Source organism: Callithrix jacchus, chromosome 4 (assembly GCF_049354715.1).
Source record: "Callithrix jacchus isolate 240 chromosome 4, calJac240_pri, whole genome shotgun sequence".
Classification (NCBI taxonomy): domain Eukaryota; kingdom Metazoa; phylum Chordata; class Mammalia; order Primates; family Cebidae; genus Callithrix; species Callithrix jacchus.
The window spans coordinates 45,052,211-45,070,576 of NC_133505.1; the positions used below are offsets into that span (position 1 = coordinate 45,052,211).

The 18,366-nt window shown below is 51.9% G+C and overlaps 1 protein-coding gene across 9 annotated transcripts in view; it reads right to left on the bottom strand.

Annotated features, from left to right (window-relative positions):
• The window catches only part of CPNE5 (copine 5), a 100,930-nt gene that overhangs the window by 8,110 nt on the left and 74,454 nt on the right, over positions 1-18,366 (bottom strand). For 8 of the 9 annotated variants that reach the window (XM_035295489.3, XM_054253933.2, XM_035295488.3 and 5 more), the window contains 4 exons: positions 15,751-15,792; positions 13,347-13,422; positions 8,148-8,201; positions 4,742-4,803 (listed from right to left, as the gene is read on the bottom strand). In XM_035295489.3, the coding sequence (XP_035151380.1) occupies positions 4,742-4,803; positions 8,148-8,201; positions 13,347-13,422; positions 15,751-15,792 (234 nt within the window). Of the gene's footprint in view, positions 1-571; positions 708-4,741; positions 4,804-8,147; positions 8,202-13,346; positions 13,423-15,750; positions 15,793-18,366 lie in introns of those variants that run through there. The other variant, XM_078369076.1, reaches the window with a different exon arrangement.

Sequence of the window (18,366 nt, forward strand, 5' to 3'; positions counted from 1 at the left end):
GGCCCAGGTGAGATTGGTTCTCATTGGATTGCTGGCTCAAAGTGAGATTCAGAATGAAAATTCATTTGACAAAAGAGAGACTCAAATTGACATTATGCATCTCCTAAAGAAAGAATAAAATACCACCCATGAAGTTGTCTTACCAAAAAATTGAACCTGATTCTGATTGAGGTTCCAGAGCTATCTAGTGGGTTTACATGAAATACAAGGGACAGAGGAACACATTAAATGACACCACAGGAGATGCAGCCAGCAAAATCCAGTCTTTGGGAAACTCTGTAGATGCCCTATCAGAGTCAGCAACAGCCCTATCTCCTGGGAACATTCTGGGCCTCTCAGGCTCCATCTAGCTCTCCTGAATCTTAGAGTCTCTTTTTTTTTTTTTTGAAAAGTGGTCTCACTCTGTCACCCAGGCTGAAACACAATGTCGTGATCACAGCTCATTTCAGCCTCAACCTCCTGGGCTCAAGCAGTCTTCCCACCTCAGCCTCCTGAGTAGCTGGGACCACAGGCACACGCCACCCACCTGGCTAGCTTTTTTTTTTTCTTTTTGTAGAGATGAGGTCTCATTATGTTGGCCAGTCTGGTCTTGAACTCCTGGGCAAAAGCAATCCTCCTGCCTCAGCCTCCCAAAGTGCTGGGACTATAGGTGTGAGCCATCATATCTGGCTAAATATTAGACTCTCTTGGTGGTGGTGTACAGGAATCTGTAAGCAAGCCATTCAGGTGGTTGGGGGAATGAATAGATGAAAAGAGAATTAAGAGACCAACCCACCAATCACAGCATATGGCTCTTGCCTGGATTTCTAATTCAAACAAACCAATTTTAAAACTTTATAAGATAATTGGGGAGATGTGGACACTCACTAGATATTTTGTATTAAGGAACTGTCCATTTTTTAGGTGTGGCTATGGTATTGCAGTCATGTTTTAAAAGAGATAGCCCGTATGTTTTAGAGAGACATGCTAAAGCATTTGGGGATAAAATATGATGGCTGGGATTTGCTTCAAATTGGATATTGGGAGGCTGAGGTGGGAGTATCCATTGAGCCTAGGAGTTCAAGGCCACCCTGAACAATATAGTGAGACCTTAAAAAAAAACAACCCACTAAAATAACAAAGAACAGTAAATGACTGGATGAAGGGGAGAGTGCATAAAACAAGGCTGGCTATGACGTGGTCATGGCTGAAGTGGGGTGAAGGGTACTTGGGGGTTTGATTATACCTTTTCTCCACATTTGCACGTGTTTGAAATTTTCTATAATAAAAAGGTTTTGAGGATTCAGATTCAGGGTTGAGATTCTCTGAGGGCTTGTTCTAGGTTCTGTGTCAGGTCCAGACAGAACAAAGCTGACAGACATGAGTCCCTGATAAAGTCTAATCTTACAGTTCTCACACAACAGTGAGCATAGAATCACCACAGGTGCTTGCTTAAGAAGATTGCAGGCTCCACCCCAGAAATGCCAATTGAGTTGGTCTGGAGTGGTGCCCAGAATCTGCTTCTTGAACAAAAGTCCATTGCCTTCATCCAGGGATTCTGAGGACAGGAGGCTGGAAGCACACTCAGGAAAACTCTGTTCTAGTAATTCTCAGTTGGGGCTGTGCATGATGTAAGATCAGCCAGGCCTCATCTCACTTGCATTTAGCAGTAGGTCCCTATCAGAAACCACCTGTTCACAGCTGAGCTGCTGCTTATGAAACGCTCGCCCCAAGGAAAATGTCAAGGACATGGTTAGCAGCAGACCCAAGCCAAGGTTTGTTGGCCACAGACAGTCATCCCCATCTTCTTTTCCTCTTCTGCTGGCTGGGGGCAGAGCATCCAGAGGACTCTAGGCAGTAGGTTAGAAGGAGCCACAAGCTAGCAAGAGCCTGGGTCCCTGAATGATTGTGTGGATCATCTCCCCACCCAACCCTGTCAACCCATAGATGAAAACAGACCTTTATTTGTATTAAGGCTTGAGTTTAGGGAATTATGTGTTACAGCAGTTTATCTACCATATTCATCTCCTGTTCACTGTCATCTTTCAGTGTGGAATATAGAACGCATGTCTTTGTTAGAAGTAGGGAGACATTTGGAGGGTCAAAGTCCTGCTCCCAGGGCCACTCTTGGGAAGATGATTCTGGCCTGCCGGACTATACCCAAGGGGCACTGTTGGATTGGCTCTTCCAAATACAGGGTGAGGGGAAAGGCAGGCCTTACTCTAACTAGTCCTCCCCTGCTCTGGGTTCTAAAAAGCCTCAGGAAGGGAAGCAACTGGGAAGCAGATACTCTTGTGGGAAAATTACTCGCAGCAGCCAGTCTCTTCTGCTTAAGGGTACAACACAGGCTGCTGAGCAATCAGCTCCTCCTCTTGACAGTGGGGCCAAGGTACTAATACCCTTCCTCTTGGGTCCAGGTGGGCAGATGAGGGAGGCCAGGGAGGAGAGGGTCCCTAGACATCAGCTTCTGCCTGGGTATGTATGCCAGGCTTTCAGTCCCTCGAGCCAGCTGCCTCAGGCTCTCCAGAGATTTGTTTTTTGTTTGTTTGTTTTTCTGAAACAGAGTCTCCGTCACCAGACTGGAATGCAGTGTTGCGATCTTGGCTCACTGCAACCTCTGCCTCGGGTGCAAGTGATTCTCCTGCTTCAGCCTCCCAAGCAGCTGGGACTACAGGCATGCGCCATCACTCCCAGCTAATTTTTCTATTTTTAGTAGAGACGGGGTTTCTCCATGTTGGCCAGGATGGTCTCCATCTCTTGACCTCATGATCTGCCCGCCTTGGCCTCCCAAAATGCTGGGATTACAGGCATGAGCCACCACGACCAGCCTCCTGGAGAGTTTAAAGAGAGGGCTGGCTCTGGGGCTGTAACCTGCCCAATACAAGCAGCACCAGCTTTGGCAGCTTTGTTCAGCCTCTGAGGGCTCCTTTTGGATGAAACTTCACAGCACCTAGCCCTTTAATTCATCGGTCTCCATTTTATTCCCTCCCACCTGCTAACAGCAAGTCAGGCAGGCTAGAGTGATTCATTACTATAGAGTGAAATGCAGCATGTTATGAGGGAAGGAACCCTGCTGCCATCTAGGCGTGTGGCTTCAGGCACATTCTGTAAAATGGGGATAACTGTCCTGATCCTGCCACTGTGTTCTGTAAGTTGGAGGCACTAAGCAAATCAGAAAAATAAACAGGATGGGCTGGGCGCGGTGGCTCACGCCTATAATCCCAGCACTTTGGGAGGCCGAGGCAGGCAGATCAGCTGAGGTCAGGAGTTCGAGACCAGCCTGGACAACATGGTGAAACCCCATCTCTACCAAAAACACAAAAATTAGCCAGGCATGGTGGCGCCTGCCTGTAGCCCCAGCTACTCTACTTGGTAGGCTGAGGCAGGAGAATTGCTTGAACCTGGGAGGCGGAGGTTGCAGTGAGCTGAGATTGCACCACTGCACTCCAGCCTGGGTGACACAGTAAGACTCTGTCTCAAAAAAATAAAAATAAACAGGATGACTGCTGGCCACAGACAGTCTCCCCACCCTCTTTCCAGTCTTCTGCTGGCTGGGGGCAGGGCATCCAGAGGACTCCAGGCAGTAAGTCAGGAGAGTTACCAGGTGCTATGGACTGTAAGGGGTGGCTGCTTAATGGGACCGAGAGAGAAGCAGTTTTGATGGGGGAAGAGCACAAGGGCGGGGTCTGGCGTCAGCTCAGAGGAGGGGCAGCTAGGGGCAGAGGAGCCCCTGGGTGACTGGAGGCAGGGCGTGTGCTCAGTGGGCAGGAGGAGAGCTCGCGGCCTTGAGACTGAAATTTCAAGGCAGCAGGGAGTGGTGTCATGGGAAAGTGAGTGTGGCTTCCCAGGCCCCAGCTTCTCCCTCTGCCCTAGAGAACCAGGCAGCCGAGGGCACGCTTGGCTGGGATGAGCCTTTGGCAGCTGCTCCTGCCTGTCTCGTTTCCAGACAGGTGCAGTCACTCACCTGAGGGCTCTTGGCTGCCTATGGCCTAACCTGGCACCTATCCTGACAGGGAGCACGCTGGGCAGGCTCTACCCTTACAGTCAGGCTCTTTCCATGAGCTGCTGGCTGGGCCTCCTGGCTCCCCTATCTGTCTGGGCCTAGACACTGTCCCCGCTGGTTCCTTCTGCTCCTTAAACTCATGTTTGACCATCTGCTGGCTCCAGAACCAACCCCTGGCTTATTCCCAATCCTGCCGCCCTTATAGGGCCCTGACAACAGTGAGCAGGTTAATCACTGCCCCCTCCCCCAACCAGACAGATCAGAGGTGTCAGAAGCTCCGAGCTAGAGGTAACCTTAACACTTACCTGCTCCATTCTCTTTGTGTACAGAGGAGGAAACGGATTCCCAGAGAGGGAAATGGACTTGCCCCAAGGAATCCAGCAAATTAATGGCCAAGAGAGGTCTAGAGCCTGGGCCTCCTGACTCCTATTCCAGGGTTCTTTCCACCTCCCCAAACCCTTGGTTCTCTGCCAGGGAGTCCCCACCAGCTCCAGGTCCTGTGTCTGCATGGAGACCCAACATGACCCGGGCCAGCCTCTGTGGCTCAGGAGTTCCCTTCAAGCTGCTTGGGATCTGGGGATGTGCAGGGCTCTGGGTGACTTGTCTCAGCCCAGACACCAGGGTTTGCTCAGAGCCCAGCACCACAGCCTTCAACCAGGGCTTCAAAGAAGCCAGGGTAGGGCCAGAGCTGGTCCTGTTGATGTATGGGGCCCTTGCCCTCTCCCCAAGGCCCACGAAATTGGCTGTATCTCTTCTCACCCTCCTTTGATGTAGTCAAGGAAGGTGCATTCTGACTCCACAGCAAAGGAAAGCAGGGTGACCTTGAAAACAAAAGGGAGCTTGGTCAGTGGGGAGTGTGGGGCCGGCGGAGACGGGTTACGATTTCAGCTGACTTGACAGAACCCTCGGCACGTGCAGTTTCGCAGGCATGATTGCATGCTCTGCCCACACCACCCCACGAAGTACTATTCTTATCCCCATTTTATAGCCAAGGGAACTGAAACTCAAAAAGGTGACGCAATGTGCCCAAGGACACTGCCAGGGCAGAGAGATCTGAAACCAGGGTGTGTCCGACTTCAGAGCCTGCACACTCTTAACCTTAATGGAAAGGCCCCATCTCTGTCAGTGAAGCAGGGCTCCAAGCCAAGGGCATTAGTTTGCTCTAAGTGGGCAGTGACTCTCCAGCCCCAGGGCCCTAGGGTGGGGTGTGGAGGGCAAGGGGCCCCCCCAACACAGGCCTAACAACCTCCCAGTGCCTACAAGCTTCACGCCTCGAGCTATTGGTCCTGAAATGTGCCCCTTTTTGTTTATCTTAAATCTTACCGGTCCCACCTCATCCCTCTCAGACCCAAGACCCTCCCTCATAAACAGTCCGTCCTTTCCCCAGAGGTAACTGACCACTCCAGGCACCCTCCCCCAAGCAGAGCCTTTTCACCTTTACCCTGGCAATGTTAGCATTGGCTTTGCCAAGACAGGCAGGTACCTGGCAGCTCATTATCATAACAATTTAGAATCAAGGAGACAAATGAAAGCCTGACATCCTAAAGCAATTAAATGAGGCAATTAGGGCAGAGGACCTGACCTTTTACCTGTGTAAGAAAACAACTCCTCTCTAGTAGTTTGGGAGCCCCTGATTCCCGCAGATTCAGCCATTTTTATAGGCTCACTAGGAGGGCCAGGTGAGACCACCACCCTTACTTGGCAGTAAGACCCCCACCTACTGTGGTTAAGGTGTTAGGCACCGGATGAACCATGGGCTCCCTTCCAAGTGTGGCAGCTCAGACTCATTAGGTGTGGACCATGGCGTGGCTTCAACCCTGACTGATGCCCTGGGGAGCTCTTAGATCATCCTGCAGCCCAGACCCATAATAGCAGAGTTTCTGGGGCTACATGAAAGTTTCAGAGATCTTTTGTTAGCTTTTCAAGTAAGTCTAATCTGCAGCCAAGTTGACCACTCCCATTCTCACCCCCAGGATGAAGCAATGCCCTAACTGCCCTGACCATATGATTCACCCAGGGACTTGCAGGGTGGAAGCAGACTTTCCCCTACTCAGGGTATAGTGTCCATAGACTAGCAGCACCAGCATCAGAAATGCAGATTGCCGGCGTTTCAACAAGATCCCCAGGGGATTCTGCACAAGGTAAGAAAGTTATGAAAAGCACTAAACAGGCTGGGCGCAGTGGCTCATGCCTGTAATCCCAGCACTTTGGGAGGCCCAGATGGGCGGATCACCTGAGGCCCAGAGTTTGAAACCAGTCTTGACCAACATGGTGAAACCCCGTCTCTACTAAAAATACAAAAATTAGCTTGGTGTTGTGGCATCCGCCTGTAATCCCAGCTACTAGGGAGACTGAGGCAGGAGAATCGATTGAACCTGGGAGGTGGAGGTTGCAGGGAGCCGAGTTTGCGCCATTGCACGCCAGCCTGGACAACAAGAGGGAAACTCCATCTCAAAAGGAAAAAAAAAAGGGCTAAACACGGATTCCTGGGCCTCCTAAAGTAAAATCCCAGGGAACTGGCCTGGACATCTGTATTTTAACAAGCTTTCTTGCATCCTGGGTGATTTTTTAGTGGTGAAGATGAGGAAATGTTGAAGAAAAGTCAAGAGACTTGGGCCTAGACCCACTGTGTCTCTAACTCACTGTGTGACCTGAGACAAATTGCATGCCCTCTTTAGGTCATAGTTTCCTCATCTCTAATGTAAGAAGGCTGGATGAGATTAGCGGTTTTTTAATCTTCTTATTCCCAGCTGGGGAAGGTGCTACCTTCCCTAGAGGAATTTGGGAAGATGTGGGAGAGTTTGGTGGGTTCTCATAATGACTGGGGGCTCTACTGGTAGCTATGGGCAGCGGCCAGGGGTGCGAAACATCCTGCGAGGTGAAGAATTTTCCTTCCAAATGCTGACAGCATCCCCACTAAGAAACACCACAGCCTTGCACAAAGGAAATTTGACCCCAAGCCCCAATGTGCTAAGCAGTTACAATCAAATCAAAAAAGGTGGTGTTCAGTTCCCTTTGAATGAACAGAGTAATTTCACAAGCCTGTATCTCCCATGTGTCTGTCACAGCCACCCTGTGCAGGGGCAAGGTAAGAATGATTTATTAGTCCCACTTGACAGACAGAGAAAATGAGGTTCTTCAAGGGAACCCCAGAGCTCCTGAAGACCCCTTCTAGGTCTGGAGATGCAGTCTGCCTGACTCAAATGACCATCAGCCTCTAGAGTGAGGAAGGAACACGGAGAGGATGAACTTGGGCGTGTCTGACCCCAAAAAGAGTGGCTCGTATTAGAAATGCACTGTGAGCTCCACCCCAGGGCCTTTGCACATGCTATTCTCTACGGCAGGAATGCTGGAATTCCCTTTCCCCAGTAGCCTCAGTACTTCCTCCACTGCCTGTCCCTTCATCCTTTATACTTTTCCCATAGCATGCATAATCAATTGACACACACAGGTGTGTATGTGTGTGTGTGTGTGTTCTCTGTCTCCCCCCACTAGAGTATAAGCACCAGGGATTTGGGTCTGTCTTCTTTCCAGCTGTATCTGAAAACAAGTGCCTGGCACAAAGTAGCACTCAGTAAATATTTGTTGAATAAACGTATGAATGTTCTGAAGACCAACCCCCAGAAGCCACTGGACCAGTGTGTCATCCCCGGAAGGTCACAGTTGAGCAGGGGCAGTGCCTGTAGCAGCTGCCAGCTCTGGAGTGAGATGTCATGCTGACTCCCAGCTCCTCCACTTTCTAGCTGTGTGACCTTGGCTGAGTCACCTTCCTGCTTGCAGCCTTGGTTTCCTCTTTCATGACTAGGGGATGATAATATCTGCCTCTCAGGGCAATAACCTGTGAAAAGTACCTACATGGGGAATTTCCCAGAGGAGGGGCCCAATAAATATGCCTTCTCTTCCTCTTCCTTCCTGCAGGAAGTCCCGTGGGTGTTTCTGTGATTCCTCATGCTAGATGCAGCCAGTGCCTGTTGTGTGGTCTCCAAGTCAACTCCCTCCCCTGGCTGTTGCTCCATCTGCCCCACCCCATCCATCCCTCTTCCACGTCTGATTCCCACACCCTGCCCGTGCACACACACACAGACGCACAGGTCTCCCTGATACCAGACCTAGCTTGGGGCTCAGAATGTCTACACCTGGCTGCACAGAGGGGGTGGCTACTCACTGTGCCAGAATTCACGTATTTCTTTTTCTTCATTTTCTTTTTCGGGTTTACCACCTGCAGGAAAAACCAGTTACCAGGTAAGGTGTGCTTCCAGGGAGTCAGGGCTGGGTCCTGAGGGCTTCCACTCACCCCTGGGTGTGGTTCTAGCTCAGCCCCATTAGAGTGTGGGTGTGAAGACCACAGGGGCCAGGACAGTAGAGAGGTTTTGTGGGAGACTGGTATTGAGTCTGGTTTACACAACTGGGTTCTCCGATCAGACCCAGGGTCCCACCATCAACCAAGGGCTTCCTGGGGCCTCTGAGGTTCCCTGTCCATCACCACCCTTCTTACTTAGCAGCAAGAACCTCTTTAGCATTCTTGGAGTATAAACTTTAACTTCCAAACCAGACCTGTGTCAGATAGCTCAGAGTAGGTGCCAAAACGGGCTTGTTAGTGCCTAACTCAGCGGTCTCAATCAGGGCGATTTTACCCCCAGCAACATTTGGTAACATCCGGAGACAGTTTTGGTTTTCCCAACTGAGGGAGTGGGTAGAGGCCAGGGATGCTGCTAAAAACCCCACAGTATACAGGACAGCCTCCCAAAGCACAGAGTGACGCAGTTCTGAATGCCAGTAGCGCCAAGGCCGAGAGTGGGCTGAGTGACGGGAGCCGCCTGGCCTCCAGGCGCCCCCACGAGACTTCCGCACTTACTGTATCTGTATTTTCATTTGGCACTCCTCACTTTTTCTTTGTTTTGTGTTTAATAAGGGGAGTCTAGTCACTTTTCCCTAATGTCCCATCAGGCAATGTTCACACCTCCTGTGTGGCCTGTCAGTTTCTGGCGACCTCATTTCCCTTTTCCCTGTCTTTGCTCCCGCAGAGCCCATCAGCGGATCTTTACCGTGGTCCCTTCTGTCTGACTGAGTATCACTATCTATTTTCTAAAAGAAGGAAACCAAAGCACAGAGACACCAAGTGATTTGCCTAAGGTCACACAGCCATCTGGGTAGTGACAGGATTAGAAACCCGGGTTCCTGCCCTCAGGCCAGTGGTGCATACTTGGGTGCCACCTTGACAACAGATACAAACACATCCCTTCGACACATAGTTATGGGGTGGGTGGAAACACATATTTCTTCTCCCTTGGAATCATCACTTCTGTTGGAGAGAGAAGATATGTCCTCAGAGCAAAAAGTGACAACGGCCATGGAAAAAGGGGGATCACGGAAGTATCAGGGGAGTTGGAGGAAGGAAAGACCGCTCTAGGTGGGAGTGTCAGCCAAGGCTCCCTGGAGCAGGCAGTCTTGAAGGCAGACTTAGAGGGACAGGAAGGCCTCTCCATGGGGCTACCCAGATGGTGTGGTGCTCACAGACACGTTCATGGAAAAACAGCTTACTAGGCAAGTTGTTAAGATGAAGGCAAAATGGCAGCCCCAGTGCTGTACAGTGTCTCAGTTTCCCCATCTGTCCCTTGAGGGTGTTGAACTATGGGAATGGAGAGCATCTCAAACTTTTGCTCCAGCCCTCCCAGCTGAGGAGAAGGAACCTGGAGTCCTGAGTGTAACCAAAGATTTGGCCACAAGCATGTTTCTTCTAAGCCTTCTATGTTATCTTTAAATTGGCCTGTATTCCACATTTCCACTCTCCAATATAACTGCGTTAGTGTTAAAGCAATACTCTGTTCTCAGATCCCTGAGGTTTCATGCCCCCAGCGTCAGCCTCTCCCGCCCTGCCATGGTGAATCCCATGCAGGGGGCCAGTGCCACCTAGGGGCCAGCCCAGAAGCCGCGCCATCGCTAAGCCACCTACTTTCCCTATCCTTGGTGGTGAAGCAGGGACAGGACGGTTCTGGAGTCCGCCTTCCTGTGCACAGTGGGATAGAGGGGAGAAATGAGGGGCTTTTAGGGCTCAGGAGCTGTGCTGGCTCTGAGAATGCAGCAGCAAGTGCAACACGCCCCCACCTGAGGACCTCAGGGTCTTTGAGGGGGTGGGTAGTGTCACAAACAGGAAATAGCCAGAGGAGACCCCAGGAGTACTGAGAAGTGTCGCCCCAGGTTCTGGGGTGGAGTGAATGTGCAGGTGGACACAACTTCCTGGAGGGGAACAGCCACATGGAGGCTTCGCGGACCAACAGCTCTTACCCAGGAGAAGACAGGAGGGAGTTCCAGGTGGAGGCACCCATGTGAATCGAGCTGGAGGCTGAGCCAGCACAGAGGTTCAGAGAGCCTCAGGTGGCAGGACAGGCTGAAAGTGGGAATGGGCAGAGGGAAGGGGCAGGGGCCAGCTCCAGGAGCCTCCAAAGGCATGTTATGTGTGTTTCTATTTATATGCACAGCTCACCCCTAAAATCCCAGCACTTTGGGAAGCAGAGGCGGGTGGCTCGCCTGAGCTCAGGAGTCAGAGGCCAGCCTGGGCAACATGGCAAAACCCCATCTCTACCAAAAATACAAAAAAAATTAGCCAGGGTGGTGATGCGTGCCTGTGGTCCCAGCCACTTGGGAGACTGAGGTGGGAGGATAGTCAGAGCCTGGAGGTGGAGGCGGAGGTTGCAGTGAGCCGAGATTATGTCACTGCACTCCAGCCTGGGTGAGAATGAGACTCCATCTCAAAAAAACAAAGCAAACAAAAAATATGCACGCACAGATTGCAGGTGGCGGGCTGGGAAAACGGCATCCTGAATGAAGGAGCTTGGACTTCACCCTGAGGTCAGTGGACCTCAGCTGCGGTGGGAGCATCTTTCTGTATCTCCCCCCACCTCCCGTGATCGAACCAGGCTGAGGTGGTGGGTGGAATGCCCAAGGCAGGTTTTAAGCAGGGGAGCAATGTCAGATCACCATTATGGTGGAGTACTCTGGTTACTGGGCAGGGGACAGAAGGAAGCAAGGAGGCTGTGAGGAGGCTGTGGCAAAGCCCCAGGCAGGGGAGATGAGGTTGGTGGTGGGGGACTGAGATGAAGGAAACGATGCTGGAAAATGTAGGTGGTAGAAGGGCTGTGTTCGGTTGTGGACTGGATATGGAGTGAGGGATGGGGACCCCCGAGGTACGACTCCCGAGGTGCCCTGAGCCCCTGTGATGGGAATATTCGAGATGAAGCCTGGCTGCCAGGAGGAGGGGAGTGCTGAGGGAGGTTGAGCCAATGCATTCAGCTTTGGAAGGTTGAGCCCCAGGAGGGGCCAGCAGACAGCTGGACGTGGGAGTGACACCAGAACAATGCCAGGGCCCGAGGCATGGGTCTTAACTAGCTGAAGGCTCTTCCCTCTTCCGGCAGTTCTGATTCTAGCAAGGCCTTCCTGCCCCAATCTGGTCTCCTCCTGGGACTGCCAGAGCCAAGCTCCTTTTCCACCTGATGGCCTTCCGATGTGTGAAGACAGTGCTTCTGCCTCCCAGCGTGGCAGTGTCTCTTGTTGATTACAAAGAAGCAGAGATCAACAACTGAGAAAACAAGTCAATCGAATGCTTTCTGCTCATAGCCGGAGAGAAACGGCTCCTCCTGAGCCTGTCAAGCACCTTTAGAAGCCAAGCTCCCGGTGATCTGACCCCTTCCCTTCACCTCCCTAAAACCTCCTCAAAGGAGGCCAGAGAACGGAGGAGTCTGCTTCTCTGTGCCTGGCATGGGGTGGGGGAGGGGGGACAAAGACAGTTTCTCTCTTTGCAGATGCAGAAAACAAAGCAATGTACTGTATTAGAGCCTTTTCAAATAAATCAATCCACACTCCGTCTTCACAATAGCCATGTTCAATCTCACTCAGCATGCAAATGTGTAACAGGCACCTATGGTGTGCCCTGGCCAGTGAGAGGAGGCAACAGAAAGGGCCCTTGGGAAGTCTACTTGGGACACAAGACCTGCCCACTCAGAACCAAGATACAGGGCAAGGGAGTGGCGGTAACATGGGATTTGGATTCAGTGATGGAACTCAAAGCCAGCTCTTCAACTTGGCTGGCTGAGTGGCTGCTAGCGTGAGGACAGTGCCAGGATGGTAGGATGGTTGTAAAATGTGAGTCTCTGGGCACACAGTGCTCAGCAGATGATGACAGAAGACAGTGCTGACCTCTGGGCCAGGCACCGCTCCAGTAACTTATTTAATTTTCAGTTTGCACAGCACAGATTGGTTCAGGGACTTAGCCAAAGTCACAAAGCTAGCAAGTGGTAGAGTCAGGATATGAACCCAAGCAGTTATTTGGGTTATAAGTATCTACCATTAAGTGGGTTTGGCGTGAACCATGACATCTGAACCATGTGGAAGTTCAGAACCATTTGGTCTGAACCATGTGGAAGTTCAGACGAGAAAGAAAGCAAGGGGACGAGAGTGGCTGGGAAGCCCTCCCAGAGGAGCAGGACTGAGCTGGATTTGGAAGGTGGGGTGGGAACTGCAAGAGAGAGAGCTCACGGTGCAATGCGGTGTCTCATGCCTGTAATCCCAGCACTTTGGGAGGCCACGGCAGGAGGATCACCAGAGCCCAGGAGGTCAAGAACAGCCTGGGCAACATAGTGAGATCCCATCTCTTTAAGAAATTTAAAACATTAGTCGGGCATGGTGGTGCACGCTTGTGGCCCCAGCTACGTGGAAGGCTGAGGTGGGAGCCTGGGAGGTTGGGCTACAGTGAGCCAGGGCAACAGAGACACTGTCTCAAAAAAAAAAAAAAAAAAAAAGGAGAATACACACGCACACATACTCACACACAAAAGTTCAGCAACAGAGATTGTCCCTTGAGGGCAAATGCTACTATTGTATCTCTACAGGTGCCTTGTCCAAGGCTCTCCAGCTCTGGGGCTAGAGCAAGGAAGGTATCCAGACCTCATTCTCCTGAAGTTTTCATTCTGAAACAGGTAAGACACTCAGCAGGCCCTGAAACTGTTCTGATTGAAAGCAGAGGGCCACCTTGAACTCAGGACCTCAGGTCTCAAGTCCAGAACCTTCTTATACTGGTCCCCCGTGCTCCTATCTCTCGCTTGTGGGAGGTGCTCTTTATGGGGGCACTATAACTCAGCGATTTGGAATCAGCCAAGTTTGGGTTGTTTGCGTCTTGATTTTGCAATGTACTGAACAGTGCAACTTTGGGCAAGGTTTCATACTTCTCCAAGACTTGGTCTCCTTAACGGTAGAATGAGACAATAACACCTACCTCACAAAGCCCCCAGCCCAGTACCTGGCTCACTATAGGTCTCAATGACTGGGCCACTTAGCAGTGCAAACCCCAGATTTCGGGTGCCCACCTCACCTCATAGATGTTGAATTGGCTCTGCCCACGGGCCAGCTCCCGGTAACTAGTGGTGAACTCTCCAATGAAGTCATGGCTGCAAGGGAAGACTGCAGCTGAGACCAAGGCCAGGCTGTGCTCTGCCTCTGCCCGGCCCCAGCCTTTCACTCATTCATTTCTCTGGCTCCCAATTCTACCCAGGACTCCACTCCAGGGTCACTCGCCAGCAGACAGGCTGGGTCCCTGGGAAGAGAGCCCAGTGGTGCACACAGAACAAGAAACGCAATTTTCACCCAATATAGAAAAGAGCCCTAGAAGAGCGGCACCCACTGCTACTTGGATCCCTGTTTGAACAAGGGTATTTGGGGGACGATTGGGGAAATTTGAATATGAAATGAATAGTGAGTGGTATTTAAGAATATTGTAGCCAGGGACGGAGGCTCATGCCTGTAATCCCAGCACTTTGGAAGACCAAGGTGGGCGGATTGCCTGAGGTCAGGAGTTAGACCAGCCTGGCCAATAAGGTAAAACCTGGTCCCTACTTAAAATACAATTAACCAGGTGTGGTGGCACACGCCTATTAGCCCAGCTACTCCAGAGGCTGAGGCAGGAGAATCGCCTGAACCCAGGAGGTGAAGGTTACAATGAGCTGACATCACGCCACTGTATTCCAGCCTGGGCAACAGAGCGAGACTCCATCTCAAAAAAAATAATAATGATATTGTTCAATGTGTCCAGTATGATAATGATGTTTGTGGTAAACTGGGAAAATGCCCTTATTTTTTAGACATTTCCAATGAAGTATTTAGAGGTAAAGTGCCATGACGTCTATAATTTAAGCTATATTAGCAAAACATAGATGAAGCAAATATAAAATGGAACAAATGTTAAATTCAGGTAATGGGCTTAAAGGTATTCATTAAACCCTTCTCTAACAAGATGCTTTTAAAAACACAGTGAGAGCGATGTCCAGCTGGGCAGCTGGAAGTGTTTTCTGCAGTGCCCACACCTTCTGGAGTGTTTACGTCCAACACGACCAAGACTGGTACAAAGCACAACTTTCACTGACCCTGGGGTTGCCTCCTTTAACTCTCCGGGTCACTGTCAGAGGGCTGTGGTCAGTGTGCTGGCCTGGGGCATCCAGCCGGAGACCAATGCCCAAGAGGTGTCCCTGGGGCCCTCCCCCTCCCCTATGAGCCTACACTGTATCATGTCTACATATTTACAGCTCTCAGCATTCTAACTATGAGCAACTTCACGGTGGGACCCAGTGGCATCTGGTGACTGTCCCCAACTGGCACAGAAGAAGAGACTATTCCAGGCAAAGAAATACAGGAACACAGGGTAAGACGAGGCAAATCGCAGGTAGAAACATGAATCTGACTGCGAGTTGGCTGAGAGGCCAGGAAGGGAGGGCACAGCAGCTCTGGAGCTTCTTATAGGATGGTTGGTCTCAGGGGAAGGTGAGTTCCTTGGAAGGGGGCGTGGGCCTCACCTGGAGCTGCATTTGCACAGCACTTTACATACGATGAGACAAACCCCCTGTTCCAGTCACAGTCTTGGGAGGTACCAGCGGACACTGGGGGACTGTGAAGTCCTCCTAAGTCACTCCTTGATAGTGCCACAGAAAGGAGAGGTCACAAAAGTCAGGTTGACATATTTGGATTTGGCTCAACCGACACATAGAAGCCAGGGAGGGTTCTGGATTGAAGCTTCGAGAGGTTGGCTCTTGTCCTGTCTATGGATCCCAGCAGTGCTGTCCTCCCAGAGACCCTGAGTGGGAAGCACGCTCCCAGCAGCCAGGCACAGCCCTACGCAGGCACCGTCTCACGGCCCCTGAGTCCATGCACACCTCCTAGCTTACCCCCCGCAGCCCATTCCCTCGGTCCTGGCTCTCTGCAAACAGCTCTTCTGATGAGCTGAGGGCTCTAGGGGTACAATTGGCCTCCCCGATAGATTGTGGGGAGTCTCTCAGGGCTGGGCTCCTCTCTCCTCTGTGCCTAGGCCACCCCACAACGCTTAGCCTGAGGCTTCACGCAGAAAATGTGTCCATGAATGAGGTTCACTGGTGTCTGCGCCCTAAAACATGAGCTCTTCAGAAAGTCCTAAATTCTGCCCCATGTGGGGAGATTTCGGGTACTGGCTGGTCCCTGGGCAGCTATTTGGGAGGAAGGAGGCCTCTGATGCCCCTGGCACTGTATCCTGCAGGCCAGAGGTCCTCTGGTGCCTCCGTGGAGCTGGATAGGGAGGAGCTACTGTGGCAGAAGACCCCTCCCTCGACACACAAACCCAGCCTCCCTCACCCACAGAGCTGCAGGTAGGAGCCTAGTCACAGCTCTCCCCATGGGAGGGAGGGCCCAACCCCCTTCCCAGTGGCTGTCCCCATCGCCACTCACCTTCTTGCCCTGACCTCCTGCCTGCTTACCTGCCGTCCCGATCCCAGTCGTACACCTCCACCTTGATGGTCCTGCAAAACAAAGGCCCTTGCTCGGATGGGCCCGACCCCGCACCCACGTGGCTGAGGATGGGGCCCTCTCCATGTTCCTGGACCAGAAGGGGAGGCCAGGACTCCCTCTGGGGCCTGGGTGGGGAGGCAAGGGCCTGAAGACAAGGATCACTCTTGAGGCCTTTTAGGAAAGGCCTTAGGAACCGGCCAGCCAGGACTGTGTAGGGTCCTCCCAGAATTTCAAGGAGGAAAAACAGCTGCAGACTTCAGCTCACCCCACCTTCTTCTTGGCCCCTGCAGAAGAGGCATAAGCCCCAGCCAGCATGGAGCCATGCTGTGGATTGACCAGGGGTAGAGGCACCGGGAGAGCAGGAGTGTGACGCTCCCTGGATCTCAGGCCTTGGCAGGGTGGAGGGGAGAGGAACAGGACTGCTTGGGGAGGGTCTGAGGGCTTTGGGGTGGGAGCCAGCCCTGCGTGTCAGGGGTGAGCCCAGGGCCCTGGCTCGGGGATGGCCCGCTGAGCTTTTCTGTCCCCACGACTGGCTCCTGAGTGAGGGTGTAATTATCTTCATATTTTAGCCTGGCTGCTTTAATTAGCTTGTTTTGACTCCTATGCATGCGGATGGGCTTTGAGAGCCCATTTTATTTTTAGCCACGTTCCCATGGCAACAGGCTAGCGGACCAGAGCTGGGAGGAGGGAGGTGGAGGGTTGTGGTTAACTCTTGGTGCCAGCTGCTCAGTCCTCCAGGGATGCCCAGGGACAGGGGAGCTGCCAGGGCCCCACAGCAGGGTCAGGTCTAGGGAGGTGGGAAGGGTCTGGGAGCTGGGGTCTCCAGCCTTCAGTTCTTAGTGGGGCACACAGAGGCAGCTCCCTGGGCCTGTCTCTGTTCACATCCCATCATCTCGCCTGTCTCAGGCCTGCCAGGAGTCAGCCTTGGGCTTCTGTGGCCACCCAGGAGGAGGCGCTATCTCCTTTCATATGAGCCTCCTCGGGATCGGGGTAGGGGGCGAATCTGTTTCTGCAGGGCAGAAACTGTTCCGAATGAAGAAGACCCAGTAGGTTGTGCACAGACTGGATTTCTGTAAACCAGAACTCCTGTACAATGGGGCAGGCATAGAAGCCCACTATTTAAAGGAATCCTTTAAATTCTTATGAAGAACAGAAAACTATGTCTCTTTGAGGTGAATTACTGTGGAAAGGAAAAAAACAGCTAAGCTCCTGAAGGTGGGCTGATGAACTGGAAAGACCAGGATGGCCCTAGGCTTGGACCTGGGCCCCTTGCTAGGGGACGTGGAGAGAGATGTGACTGAATCTCCCTGAGCCATAAACCACCACGGAAAGGAGAACAGCTGCAAGAACAAGGCAGTAAAGCCTGCCCGGCCTGACTCGAGGGTCTCTACAAAACTGCCTCCTTCTCTACTTCATCATGTGGCTGAGCTCTGATAGCTTGTTTCTTTCTTTCTTTCGTTTTTGAGATGGAGTTTTGCTCTGTTGCCCAGGCTGGAGTGCAAATGGTGCCATCTCGGCTCACTGCAAGCTCCACCTCCCAGGTTCAAGTGATTCTCCTGCCTCACCCTCCCAAGTAGCTGGGACTACAGGCACGCACCACCACACCTGGCTAATATTCTTATTCTTAGTAGAGACGGGGTTTCACCATGTTGGTAAGGCTGATCTTGAACTCACGACCTCAAATGATCCACCCGCCTCGGCCTCCCAAAATGCTGGGATTATAGGCATGAGCCACCAGGCCCTGCCTCTGATAGTTTTTCATATGAAATTTACTTAAATCAGGGGCCACTTGCGCCTAGGTACTTGGGCTCCGCAACTCCCAATTTGAGCCTGATTGCCTGGCCAAATCAGTGGCAGCTTTCCAGACGCAGAATCCCAGGCCCAGCTCTGGGCAAGATGCAGGAATCTGGAATCTGTTTTCAAGCTTCCCTAGTGACTGCTGTGTGTGTTCTGGAGCGATGACCTCCACGTCACTGTCAGATGGGAAAATTGAGCCTTAAGGGCCTCCAGTGACTTGCCCAGAGTCACCCAGCTGAAGGTCTGAGCCAAAACAAGACCAAGTCCCTGACTCCCAGTCCAGAATTCCAGTCATGGCCCCACAAGGCCGAAGTCTCTCTACCCCTGCCTAGTGGCCTCCCAGTCCTTCCCCAGATACTTAAGCTCTGCAGGGGACCTTCAGAGACCCCAGCAAGGGACATCTCTCCTCTGACCACCAACACTAGGTGACTAGACTGATGACGGCCACATGCTCAGAAGCTGGAGGAGGACCCCAGTTGTGGTGACAGCCCTGGATATCCACAAAATCACTGGGGAAATTTTTTTTTTTTGAGGCAGAGTCTCAAAAAAAAAGTGCTCTGTCACCCAGGCTGGAGTGCAATGGCGCAATCTCAGCTCACTGTAACCTCTGCCTCCCGGGTTCAAGTGATTCTCTTGCCTCAGCCTCCTGAGTAGCTGGGATCACAGGCATGTGCCACCACACTCAGCTAATTTTTGTATTTTTAGTACACATGGGGTTTCACCAGGCTGGTCTCGAACTCCTGACCTTGTAATCTGCCTGCCTTGGTTTAGCAAAGTACTGGGATTAT